Genomic DNA, 12157 nt, shown 5'->3' with positions numbered 1-12157 from the left:
GAAGACTCTACACATGGTCATCAATAGATGGTCAACATCAAAATCAGATTGATTATATTCTTTGCAGCCAAAGATGGAGAAGCTCTATACAGTCAACAAAAACAAGACTAGGAGCGGACCGTGGCTCAGATCATGAACTTCTTATTGCCAAATTCAGACTTAAACTGAAGAAAGCAGGGAAAACCACTGGGCCATTCAGGTATGACCTAAATCAAATCCCTTATGATTATACAGTGGAAGTGAGAAATAGATTTAAGGACCTAGATCTGATAGATAGAGTGCCTGATGAACTATGGACGGAGGTTCGTGACATTGTACAGGACACAGGGATCAAGACCATCCCCATCTAAAAGAAATGCAAAAAAGCAAAATGGCTGTCTGAGGAGGCCTTACAAATAGCTGTGCAAAAAAGAGAAGCGAAAAGCAAAGGAGAAAAGGAATGATATAAGCATCTGAATGCAGAGTTCCAAAGAATGCAAGGAGAGATAAGAAAGCCTTCCTCAGAGATCAATGCAAAGAAACAGAGGAAAACAACAGAATGGGAAAGACTAGAGATCTCTTCAAGAAAGTTAGAGATACCATGGGAACATTTCATGCCAAGATGTGCTCAATAAAGGACAGAAATTGTATGGACCTAACAGAAGCTGAAGATATTAAGAAGAGGTGGCAGGAATACACAGAAGAACTGTACAAAAAAGATCTTCACGACCCAGATAATCACGATGGTGTGATCACTCACCTAGAGCCAGACATCCTGGAATGTGAAGTCAAGTGGGCCTTAGAAAGCATCACCACGAACAAAGCTAGTGGAGGTGATGAAATTCCAGTTGAGCTATTTCAAATCCTGAAAGATGATGCTGTGAAAGTACTACACTGAATATGCCAGCAAATGTGGAAAACTCAGCAGTGGCCACAGGACTGGAAAAGGTCCGTTTTCATTCCAATCCCAAAGAAAGGCAATGCCAAAGGATGCTCTAATTACCGCACAATTGCACTCATCTCACATGCTAGTAAAGCAATGCTCAAAATTCTCCAAGCCAGGCTTCAGCAATATGTGAACCATGAACTTCCAGATGTTCAAGCTGGTTTTAGAAAAGGCAGAGGAACCAGAGATCAAATTGCCAGCATCTGCTGGATCATGGAAAAAGCAAGAGAATTCCAGAAAAACATCTATTTCTGCTTTATTGACTATGCCAAAGCCTTTGACTGTGTGGATCACAATCAACTGTGGAAAATTCTGAAAGAGATGGGAATACCAGACCACCTGACCTGCCTCTTGAGAAACCTATATGCAGGTCAGGAAGCAACAGTTAGAACTGGACATGGAACAACAGACTGGTTCCAAATAGGAAAAGGAGTATGTCAAGGCTGTATATTGTCACCCTGCTTATTTAACTTCTATGCAGAGTACATCATGAGAAATGCTGGGCTGGAAGAAGCACAAGCTGGAACCAAGATTGCCAGGAGAAATATCAATAACCTCAGATATGCAGATGACACCACCCTTATGGCAGAAAGTGAAGAAGAACTAAAAAGCCTCTTGATGAAAGTGAAAGTGGAGAGTGAAAAAGTTGGCTTAAAACTCAACATTCAGAAAACTAAGATCATGCCATCCGGTCCCATCACTTCATGGGAAATAGATGGGGAAACAGTGGACACAGTGAGAGACTATTTTTTTTGGCTCCAAAATCACTGCAGATGGTGATTGCAGCCATGAAATTAAAAGACGCTTACCCCTTGGAGGAAAAGTTATGACCAACCTAGATAGCATATTCAAAAGCAGAGACAGTACTTTGCCAACAAAGGTCCGCCTAGTCAAGGCTATGGTTTTTCCAGTGGTCATGTATGGATGTGAGAGTCGGACTGTGAAGAAAGCTGAGCGCTGAAGAATTGATGCTTTTGATGCTTTTGAACTGTGGTGTTGGAGAAGACTCTTGAGAGTCCCTTGGACTGCAAGGAGATCCAATCAGTCCATTCTAAAGGAGATCAGTCCTGAGTGTTCATTGGAAAGACTGATGCTGAAGCTGAAACTCCAATACTTTGGCCACCTGATGCAAAGAGTTGACTCATTGGAAAAGACCCTGATGCTGGGAGGGATTGGGGGCAGGAGGAGAAGGGGACAACAGAGGATGAGATGGCTGGGTGGCATCACCAACTCGATGGACATGAGTTTGAGTGAACTCTGGGAGTTGGTGATGGACAGGGAGGCCTGGCGTGCTGCGATTCATGGGGTTGCAAAGAGTTGGACACGACTGAGCGACTGAATTAAACTGATGTCAGATCTTAGTTGCAGCACTTGGGATCTTCAATCTCCACTGTGGCATGGGAGCTCAATTCTTAGTTTTGACATGTGGGATCTAGTTTCCTGACCAGGGATTAAACCTGGGCCCTATGCACTGGGAGAACAGAGTCTTAGCCACTGGACCCAGCAGAGAAGTCACTGCAATGTAGTATTTAAATAGTCATGTATCATTCAAAAATTTTTTTAAAGAAAGGGAAGATGTCTCTTTGTTTTACCCACATATGTGCCATTTCTGGCTCCCTTCATCCCTTCATGTCCTCCCCGAGTTTTCATCTGGTTCATCTTCCTTCCTCCCAAAGAACTTTCTTCAACATTTCTTGGAATACAAGTCCAAGGGCAATGCCTTCTGTCAGCTTCTCATTTTTGCCTTCATTTTTCAAAAGGTATTTTCATTTGGTTTAGAATTCAGGGTTGATGAAGTTTCTTTTTTTTCCCTTTTAGCTCTTTAAAGACTCCATTCCAATGTTTTCTACTTTGCACAGCTTCTGATAAATAGTCTATACTTTCTTATCTTTGTTCCTTTCCACATGGTATATCTTGTTTCTCTGACCTCTTTTAAAATTTTTTCCTTTATCACTGATTTTCAGCAATTAGATTGTGTCTTGGGATGGTTTTTCTTTGTGATTATCCTGCTTGGGATTCACTAGGAGTCTTGAGCTGATGGATTTATAGTTTTAATCAAATTTAGAAATTTCTCGGGCTTTTTTCAATTAAAAAATGTTTCCTGGGACTCCAATTACAGGTATGTTAGGTTTCTTGGTTTTCTCCCCCATGTTAATTTATTCCAGTTTTTTTCTCTTTCTCAACTTTGTTTTGAAACTTGTGTTTAATGAAGCCTTTCAGGGCAGGTTTACATAGCCTTTCCTCTAAGGCTAGTTTAGCCCCATAACTAACACTTGTCACTTCTGAAGTCTGTATTTCATACCTCCTAAGGGCCCTTCACTCTGGCTGATGGAAACACAGATATCTCTGGCCCTGTACAAGCTCTTGTTTGTCTTCCAGCCCCAGCTATTGATCTTCCTCCAGCATCTGTTCTTCCAGTTTCATAAAGTTTCACCTGTGCCTGTGCGGATTCAGCTCAGTTCAGTTGCTCAGTCATGTCCGACTCTTTGCGACCCCATGAATCGCAGCACGCCAGGCCTCCCTGTCCATCACCAACTCCCGGAGTTCACTCAGACTGACGTCCATTGAGTCTGTGATGCCATCCAGCCATCTCATCCTCTGTCGTCCCCTTCTCCTCCTGCCCACAATCCCTCCCAGCATCAGAGTCTTTTCCAATGAGTCAACTCTTCGGAAGAGGTGGCCAAAGTATTGGAGTTTCAGCTTCAGCACCAGTCCTTCCGATGAACACCCAGGACTGATCTCCTTCAGAATGGACTGGTTGGATCTCCTTGCAGTCCAAGGGACTCTCAAGAGTCTTCTCCAACACCACAGTTCAAAAGCATTGATTCTTCGGCGCTCAGCTTTCTTTACAGTCCAACTCTCACATCCACACATGACTAATGGAAAAACCATAGCCTTGACTAGGCGGACCTTTGTTGGCAAAGTACTGTCTCTGCTTTTGAATATGCTGTCTAGGTTGGTCATAACTTTCCTTCCAAGGGGTAAGCGTCTTTTAATTTCATGGCTGCAGTCAATATCCTGCCAAAGACTCAAGAAGACACCTAAAGAAGATTTGTCAAACTCTTTCTCTGCCAGTTCTCTCCTGTCTGGTATTCTATCTCACAAATTCTAGGCACCCCAGCTTTCCTGAACTCTGACCTCTGACACCTCAACTTAGTGAGATAACTGAGTTCTGATTTCCTCAACCCCTCCTCCGTGCCTCTCTCTTCCATAGGTACACAGTCCTCTGCTCCGTTCAGCCAGGCCCCAGCTTGTCTGGCTTTCCTTTAATAGAGGTCGTTCCCTGCCGCCTGTTTATTCCACCTTTGATGCTCCAAAGTTCTCATGATGGGAAATTGGGCGTTAAAGGTGGCAGGTGTCCTGCTGAGGAAAAGGTCAGAGCTGGGGACCAACAACCTTTGCCACAAGGCTCCTGCCAGGCTGGCAGACACCTGGGGATGGGGCTCTTCTTAAGAAGTGCCTTTTATTTTTAATGAAACCCCACTTATTTTCTCTGTCCACACAGATCTGGAAACACCTACCACATCTGAAGGCAGTAGTGATATATAGAGAAGCTCCTCCGACGCGGATGCCCAACGTGTACACAGTATGCGTAGAGGGGCCTGGGGGGCGGTGGGGGCCTGTGTGAGTCCACCCAGCTCACCAGGACTGCCCCCACTCTCCCACCTGGTGCAGATGGAGGAGGTCATGGAGCTCGGGAACGAGGTGACTGAGGAGGCCCTGGACATCATCATCAACGCCCAGAAGCCTAACCAGTGCTGTGCACTGGTCTACACGTCGGGCACTACTGGGAACCCCAAGGGTGTGATGCTGAGTCAGGACAATGTAGGACGGATGCCCAGATGTGTGGGGTGGGCTGAGGGTGGACCTGGGCAATGGCCTTGCCCCAGCAGCCCTCGAGGGGGCTCCTTCAGCCCCTCTGTTCAGGGATCTAAGTACGACGGCTCTTAAGTCTGTGGTCCAGACTGAGCCCAGCAAAGTGGAGGGGGATGGAAGGGCAAGGCCTGGCCCAGAGGGGTTCCTGCAGAGATGCCCAGGAAGGTGTTCAAAGAACACTCCAAAGAAGTACCCCAAGCCCCTAGGGTGGCTCCAGGTGTGGGCACTTCCAGAGCTGACTTGAAGATACTGCCTGGGGCCCATCTGCCCATCCTCCAGATCACATGGACGGCACGGTACGGCAGCCAGGCTGGTGACATCCAACCTTCGGAAATCCAGCAGGAGGTGGTGGTCAGCTACCTGCCGCTCAGCCACATCGCCGCCCAGATCTATGACCTGTGGACAGGCATCCAGTGGGGGGCCCAGGTCTGCTTTGCCGAGCCTGATGCTCTGAAGGTTGGTCTGCCTCTCTGCCTGTACGTGTGCCCATGTGTGTGCTTGTGTCTGTGGGCCCTGTGCGAGCATTTGTGAGCCTGCCGGTCCTCTGTGTGTTCACAGCCTAACTCAGATGACCAAACAAGAAGGGAACTCAATGATATTACGTAAAGCGAAGTTGAGTCAGAGTGGTTCTGTGGGTCTGCAACACCAGCAAGGACAGGCCACCCTCAGTGTAAGGATGGTCATAGATGGCCACAGCCCTGTCCTACATCACGGTCCCATACTACACCTGTGCTTGGGCTCCTTCTTTTTACCATGAGGAGCACATCCCCAGAAGCCCTCTAGCACTTCTTCCTCCCCCTACATTGGCCCAAGTCATGTCCCACGTCCATTCCTCAACTAGTCACTGCTTGTGTGTGTGCGTGCTAAGTTGCTTTAGTCATGTCTGACTCTTTGCGACCCTATGGACTATAAACCACCAGGCTCCTCTGTCCATGGGATTCTCCAGGCAAGAACACTGGAGTGGGTTGCCATGCCCTCTTCCAGGGGATCTTCCCAACTCAGGCACTGAACAGATTTAGCAGATGGGTTCTTTACCACTAGCGCCACCTGGGAAGCCCAGGCACCGCTTAGAGTAATAGGGTGACCATGTCTGAATTAGACTGATAGAAAAATCACTGCCACCAGCACTGGCCACCCTGGCACCTGAGCAACATCAGGGTTCTATTTACAAAGAGGAGCGGGGAAGGGGTGGCTGTTGAGTCCTAGCCAATAGTACGGTACGTGAGTTGCATGGTGTGCACCTGTGTGAGTGCCTGTGTGCAGGGGGCCTGCACGGGTACATGCTGACTCTGGGGACAGGCCTCCTGGCTCCCAGCTGGCTCTCCACTGCAAGCCTGTCTCTCACTGGTGGCAAACAGGGGAGTCTGGTGAACACGCTGCGGGAGGTGGAGCCCACGTCCCACTTGGGAGTGCCTCGGGTGTGGGAGAAGATCATGGAGCGGATCCAGGAGGTGGTGGCTCAGTCTGGCTTCATCCGGCGCAAGATGCTGCTCTGGGCCATGTCGGTGACCTTGGAGCAGAACCTCACCTGCCCGAGCAGGTACAGGGGGCCAGGGGACAAGAGGCCTGGGGAGGCAACAGGGCTGGCTCATAACCCCAGGATACAACCTAGGATCTGAGAGGCCAGGCTTATCCCGACCCCTTTGCAGAGGCCCCATCGGTGGCTGGGCTTGAGCCCCTGTTCTCCTACCAGATCCCACAGGAGACAGTAACCCCATCTTTGCGTTCTGACTGCAAAGACTGACTTGCTCCCTCTGGAGTAGCATGCACCTTCCTGGGAGCAGCTTCTGGCAGTCTCCTGAGGGGACTCCTGACTTCAGAAGGTGGCTCAAGTAGAGGCCACAGTGATGCGGGCTTTTCCAGCCTTCTCAACATCCCAATCTTCCACCCACAGCCTTTTGATTGCTTTTAAATTCTTACCCAGTGCTGTAGGAGGCTCAACAGCATAAATGTTTTCCACCACTAGTGTGTCTGTGAAACTGTATCATGTCACATCTGATGTGTACACATGTCTGTACCATTTCATTTGCCTGGATGTGAAAAGTAAATATGTATAAATGACTCAAAGGGTTTCAAATGGAATCAGACACGTGTGTTCACGTGTCCATGCATACATCCTTCAAGTGTCTACATGTGCATATTAGTGTGTGTGCACTTTTTTGCATCTGTGTTGTCATACACAGCTGAATCTGTTCTCCTGACTTCTTGCTCAAGAGGTATTTGCACATAACTACATGTATACACCCATGTGTGCATGCATGCTCATAGGAAGGGCCAATATTGAAAATATTTAGTGATGGATTCAGCATCAGCACTAATTGATCAGAGTAGATAACTGAAATTGCCATTCAGGGTACCCACTGACCACCCCCCTCCCTTTTAATGCATGTGTGTGCATGTGTTGTCTTCTGTGAGCCATTCTCTCTCTCCCACCAGTGATCTGAAGCCCTTCACAACCCGACTGGCAGATTACCTGGTGCTAGCCAAGGTCCGCCAGGCACTAGGCTTTGCCAAGTGTCAGAAGAACTTCTACGGGGCAGCCCCCATGACTGCGGAGACACAGCACTTCTTCCTGGGCCTCAACATCCGCTTATATGCAGGCTACGGCCTCAGCGAGACCTCAGGCCCCCACTTTATGTCCAGCCCCTACAACTACCGACTCTACAGGTGTGTCCCAGGTTTGGGCACAGATGCTGGCCTGAACATCTTTGCTGATGCCTGTCGGTGCCTATCTGCTGATTAGGACCCTGGGCCCAGATCGCTGGACCATGGATCCCTGAGTGCCAACAGCTCTATCTTGGGCCAAGTCACTTTGCCAGGCCTGAGTCTTGTGGAGGTGGTCCCTGTGACAGTGTCACATGGGTCTGTGGATATAAACAGCCTTGCAGCTCAGAGGCTCCCTGAGCAGGGTTCTGAGGGAGGAACATCCGTTTGTTCCCTCCCTCCAGTAGCATGGGGTGTGTTAGAGGGTGTCCCAGCATTGTTGATGGCCCAGGCTCCAACTGCGATGGGAGCTGGTGGGGAGGACTGGGCTAGTCCTCTGATGAACTGGGGAGGCAGTCAGCTCTGGGGAGTGAGTTGAAAGATTCCCTGTTGTACTTAAATATCTCCCCTCCCTGCCTGCCCATCACAGCACTTGAAGTTATCCCATTTAGATTTTGCCCATTCATTCATTCATTCACCTGAAAACCTTTAACTGGCCCTACCTCTTAGCTATGCTCCTGCTGCTAAGTCATTTCAGTCGTGTCCGACTCTGTGTGACCCCATAGATGGCAGCCCACCAGGCTCCGCCGTCCCTGGGATTCTCCAGGCAAGAAGACTGGAGTGGGTTGCCATTTCCTTCTCCAATGCAGGAAAGTGAAAAGTGAAAGTGAAGTCGCTCAGTCGTGTCCGACTCTTAGTGACCCCATGGACTGCAGCCTACCAGGCTCCTCCATCCATGGGATTTTCCAGGCAAGAGTACTGGAGTGGGGTGCCATTGCCTTCTCCACTCTTAGCTATGAGGACCCCAAAAATCCCGAGAGGGGACATTCTAGCTGTCGATGAACACTGAGAGGTTGGGGGCCCCAGGGCTCCCTGTAGGGGCTGATCCAGGCCTTGGAGGAAACTGCTCCCTCTGACCATGTCTCCTGGCCTCTCTACACCCAGTTCCGGCAAGGTGGTGCCAGGCTGCCGGGTGAAGCTGGTGAATGAGGATGCAGAGGGCATCGGGGAGATCTGCCTGTGGGGCCGCACCATCTTCATGGGCTACCTGAACATGGAGGACAAGACGTGTGAGGCCATCGACACTGAGGGTTGGCTGCACACGGGAGACATGGGCCGCCTGGATGCTGACGGCTTCCTCTATATCACCGGGCGTCTCAAAGGTGAGTGCCACCAGCTGGGTTCAAGGCTGTGGTGGGACGTGGAAGCAATTATACTGCCACCACTATTTATACCCACTATAAGTATTGAACTCTTAGTTAATGCCACATGCCTTGCTATCGATGAACACTTGAGAAGTTGGGGACCCCAGGACTCCCTGTGGGGTTGATCCAGGGCTTGGAGGAACCTGCTCCCTCTGACCACACCTCCTGGCCTCTCCACCCCCAGCTGCAGCAAGGTGGTGGGTGCCAAGCTGCCACAGAGCTGAGGGGTAGGGCCAGTTAAAGGTTTTTAGGTGAATGAATGAATGGCCAATGAAAAATAATGAACGGATGACATTGTTTTACTTACTATTGTCTCCTGTGGGGAAGATATTGCTATTACTCCAACCTAACTAATGAGGTCAACCAGAGAGGTTAAGTAATTTGCCCAAGGTCACACAGCTAATAAATGACAAAGCTGGAATTCAAATTCCCTCTGTAAACAAGGCAAGCCTTTCCAGAAAATTGGAGGACGTAATTTTGGGGGGAGGGAAGGGTGGGGCATGCTGCTCGACTTGCAGGATCTTAGTTCCCCAACCAGAGATTGAACCTGGGCCCCAGCAGTGAAAGCACTGAGTCCTAACTACTGAGATGTGAGGGGTAATATTTTGTATTTCTATATGCAAACATGGATATGATGCCGAGCAGAAAACAAATTAGACATAAAATTTAAAATAAAGCATGAAACTTCAAATTTCCCATGAGCAACTTGGCTCCCCCAGGGAAGAAAGCTGGGGACACGTCCGGGGAAGAGGTGCTTTATTTATGTTTCCCAATGCCCGCAGCATCCCTGTGGGAACCCCACACCTCAATTTCCCAGGGGAAACTGAAGCTCGGTGAATGGGTGAATACCTTTCTGGAAATCATGCAGGCGGGTGTGTGATCGAACCTGGGTCCTTCTGTCCGTAGAGGGTCAGCTCTCCAGGCAGAGTCTGGGTGTACTTGTCCTGAGCCCCTGGACTAAAGCCTATGTGGGGGGCCTGGCCTTGCCTCCTCAGAGTTAATCATCACGGCTGGCGGGGAAAACGTGCCCCCTGTGCCCATTGAGGAGGCCGTGAAGACGGAGCTGCCGGTCATCAGCAATGCCATGCTGATTGGAGACCAGAGGAAGTTCCTGTCCATGCTGCTCACCTTGAAGGTGTGTCTGGGGGGTGGGGGAAGGAGCAGCAGGTGGCTGGTCTACGGGTCTGGCCTCAGGCAGAAGCAACATTTGGCCAAGACAGTGCAGATGTCACAACCGTATTCTGAAATAAGTAGTCAGTTCTTCCTGTACTATGGGGCAGCCGTGGCATACAGGAATACCTTCTGCCCCGTTTTAGAGTTAGTAATGTGCTGTCTTGGTGATCCTGTGTTTTTTAGTACAGTCCAATGTACAAAGTTCTGTAGATACCTCCCAGTTTGATGTCTTGTATCTGATTCTGGGGTAGTAGACGGGCCCAGAGTTGTGGCCCCTGTTTTAAAAGATGATCTCATTGGCTGAGGTCATCTAAATCTCAGTCCTCCCTTCCTTCCACCTGCCTTAAGGGGCTCAAGCAGTCTGAGTAGCATGTGCTATTCATTCTAGAACCATCTCTCTGAAACAGCTCACAGTGATCCACATCCATGACGATCAGCAGTGAGACCTCCTCCAAGGCCCGGGCACGCGGCCTGTGGAGTGAGGCTCGGTTCTGATCTGTCTCCGGCTTTTCAGTGCACTCTGGACCCTGACACCTTTGAGCCCACGGATAATCTGACGGAACAAGCTATGGAGTTCTGCCAGAGGGTGGGCAGCAAAGCCACCACGGTATCTGAGGTTGTGGGGAAGAAGGATGAGGCCGTGTATCAGGCCATCGGAGAAGGGATCCAGAGAGTCAACATGAATGCAGCTGCGCGACCCTACCACATCCAGAAGTGGGCCATTCTTGAGAGGGACTTCTCCATTTCAGGTGGAGAGTTGGGTAGGTGTTTTCTTTACACAATTGCAGGGGCTGTGCAGGAGGGCAGAGGCCATGGCAGAGCCTGGGAGGTGCCCACTAAGAAGCAGCCTTGGCAAACCAAAGGTCCCTGATGGCACTTCGGTGACACCTACCTCCTTCCTGTGGGAGGACCTTGACTGCTCAGTGCCTGGGCTTGTGTTTGGGTAGATCCTGTTCAATGTACATGTGCTGGAACTCATTCATTTGAACATACGACATTTAACTTTGCTTTGACTAAGGAATCATTTTCCTCTGAAAGCACAATGGGACCACCAACCAGACACCAAGGCCCTGTTAGAGTTTGGGCTAGAGTTTCACCTGGCTCCAGGGAGTGAGAACACCATAATCTTTTGTAAAGGCAGCTCATGCAACAGGTAAAGGGATAAAACCCTTCTGGACCAATGGTCCACAGAATCAGAAAAGACCACTCGTGTGGCCTCAGCCGGATGGATGAAGTCGCTCTTGGCTGTAGCATCTTGGGGTGTTCATGACACAGGGCGAGGTGGAAATGGCTTTTGCAGTGAGACTCCCTCCAACCCGTCAAGGCTGAACCCCAGGGCAACTATCTACAGTAATGCTGAGCTGCTATCAAAGACCCTGAGTTTATCTGGCTGTCTGGCGCTAACAAATTGAATGTAAGGTCAACCAGAGAGATGTCCTCTCTAAGCAGTTTCTATAAACGGCTTTGATCTTGAAGTCTCCAGTTACACAGCCAAGTGTGAGTTAGCACAAAATGGAATCTAAGCTACTCAGCTTTCCTGAGAGGAGAGAACAAAGGCCAAGAAAAGTGATACAAGGAAGACCTCTTGTAAAGACCATGGCAGAGGCCCTCCCTGGCCAGGTCTTTCCTCTGCCCCCATCACAAGCCATCAAAGCATAATGTCCAACACCGTATTAGCGATCACTGAAATGCAGGGATGATCTGCCTATTAGTTACGTCATGTAAACTACCCAACTTCCTCTGTATTAGACCAACCCTGGCACAGTGTGGGAAGGAGCCACACAAGGGGTATGACTGCCAGGTACAGGGATCACCATGATGGGCCATTTTGGAGGCCGGCTACTTGTTGGTCTGGCTTAGTTCCAGAGTTATGGAACTTAGTGAGTCTAGAGCTTTACCGCATAACCTTCACAGACATCTCAGAGCCCAGACCTCACTCATCTCTTCCAATTTCTCTTAGGTCCCACAATGAAACTGAAACGGCTCGCAGTCCTGGAGAAGTACAAAGATGTCATTGAATCCTTTTACCAAGAGCAGAAAAAGTAAGCAGGGGTCATCCCTCCCTGGTTTCTCCTTAAGACGGCAGGCTGAGTGTCTTCCTGACCCCCACGTCCTCTTTGGTCTGGGCACATGGGTTTTTGGCAAGTCTCTTAGGTTCTCCAGGTTAGGCACAGTCCTGGTATCTGCCAGGTCTTACACCAACAACAGCCGACAATCCCGAGAAGCTTCATGTGTGGACAGTTTTAAGTAATGCTTTTTGTTCAGATGACAATGA

The 12157-nt window shown here is 49.4% G+C and overlaps 1 protein-coding gene across 1 annotated transcript in view; it reads left to right on the top strand.

The window, feature by feature from the left end:
* The window catches only part of ACSBG1 (acyl-CoA synthetase bubblegum family member 1), a 46009-nt gene that overhangs the window by 24890 nt on the left and 8962 nt on the right, over positions 1-12157 (top strand). The window contains exons 7-15 of the mRNA XM_052659474.1: positions 4431-4511; positions 4601-4750; positions 5081-5257; positions 6160-6341; positions 7238-7468; positions 8450-8667; positions 9705-9844; positions 10397-10643; positions 11843-11924. Coding sequence (XP_052515434.1) covers positions 4431-4511; positions 4601-4750; positions 5081-5257; positions 6160-6341; positions 7238-7468; positions 8450-8667; positions 9705-9844; positions 10397-10643; positions 11843-11924 — 1508 coding nt within the window. The remainder of the gene's footprint in view (positions 1-4430; positions 4512-4600; positions 4751-5080; positions 5258-6159; positions 6342-7237; positions 7469-8449; positions 8668-9704; positions 9845-10396; positions 10644-11842; positions 11925-12157) is intronic.

This window comes from Budorcas taxicolor, chromosome 21 (genome assembly GCF_023091745.1).
Source record: "Budorcas taxicolor isolate Tak-1 chromosome 21, Takin1.1, whole genome shotgun sequence".
NCBI lineage: Eukaryota > Metazoa > Chordata > Mammalia > Artiodactyla > Bovidae > Budorcas > Budorcas taxicolor.
Note: the sequence above shows the minus strand (reverse complement) of the source record. Positions and strands in the feature narration are given on the sequence as shown.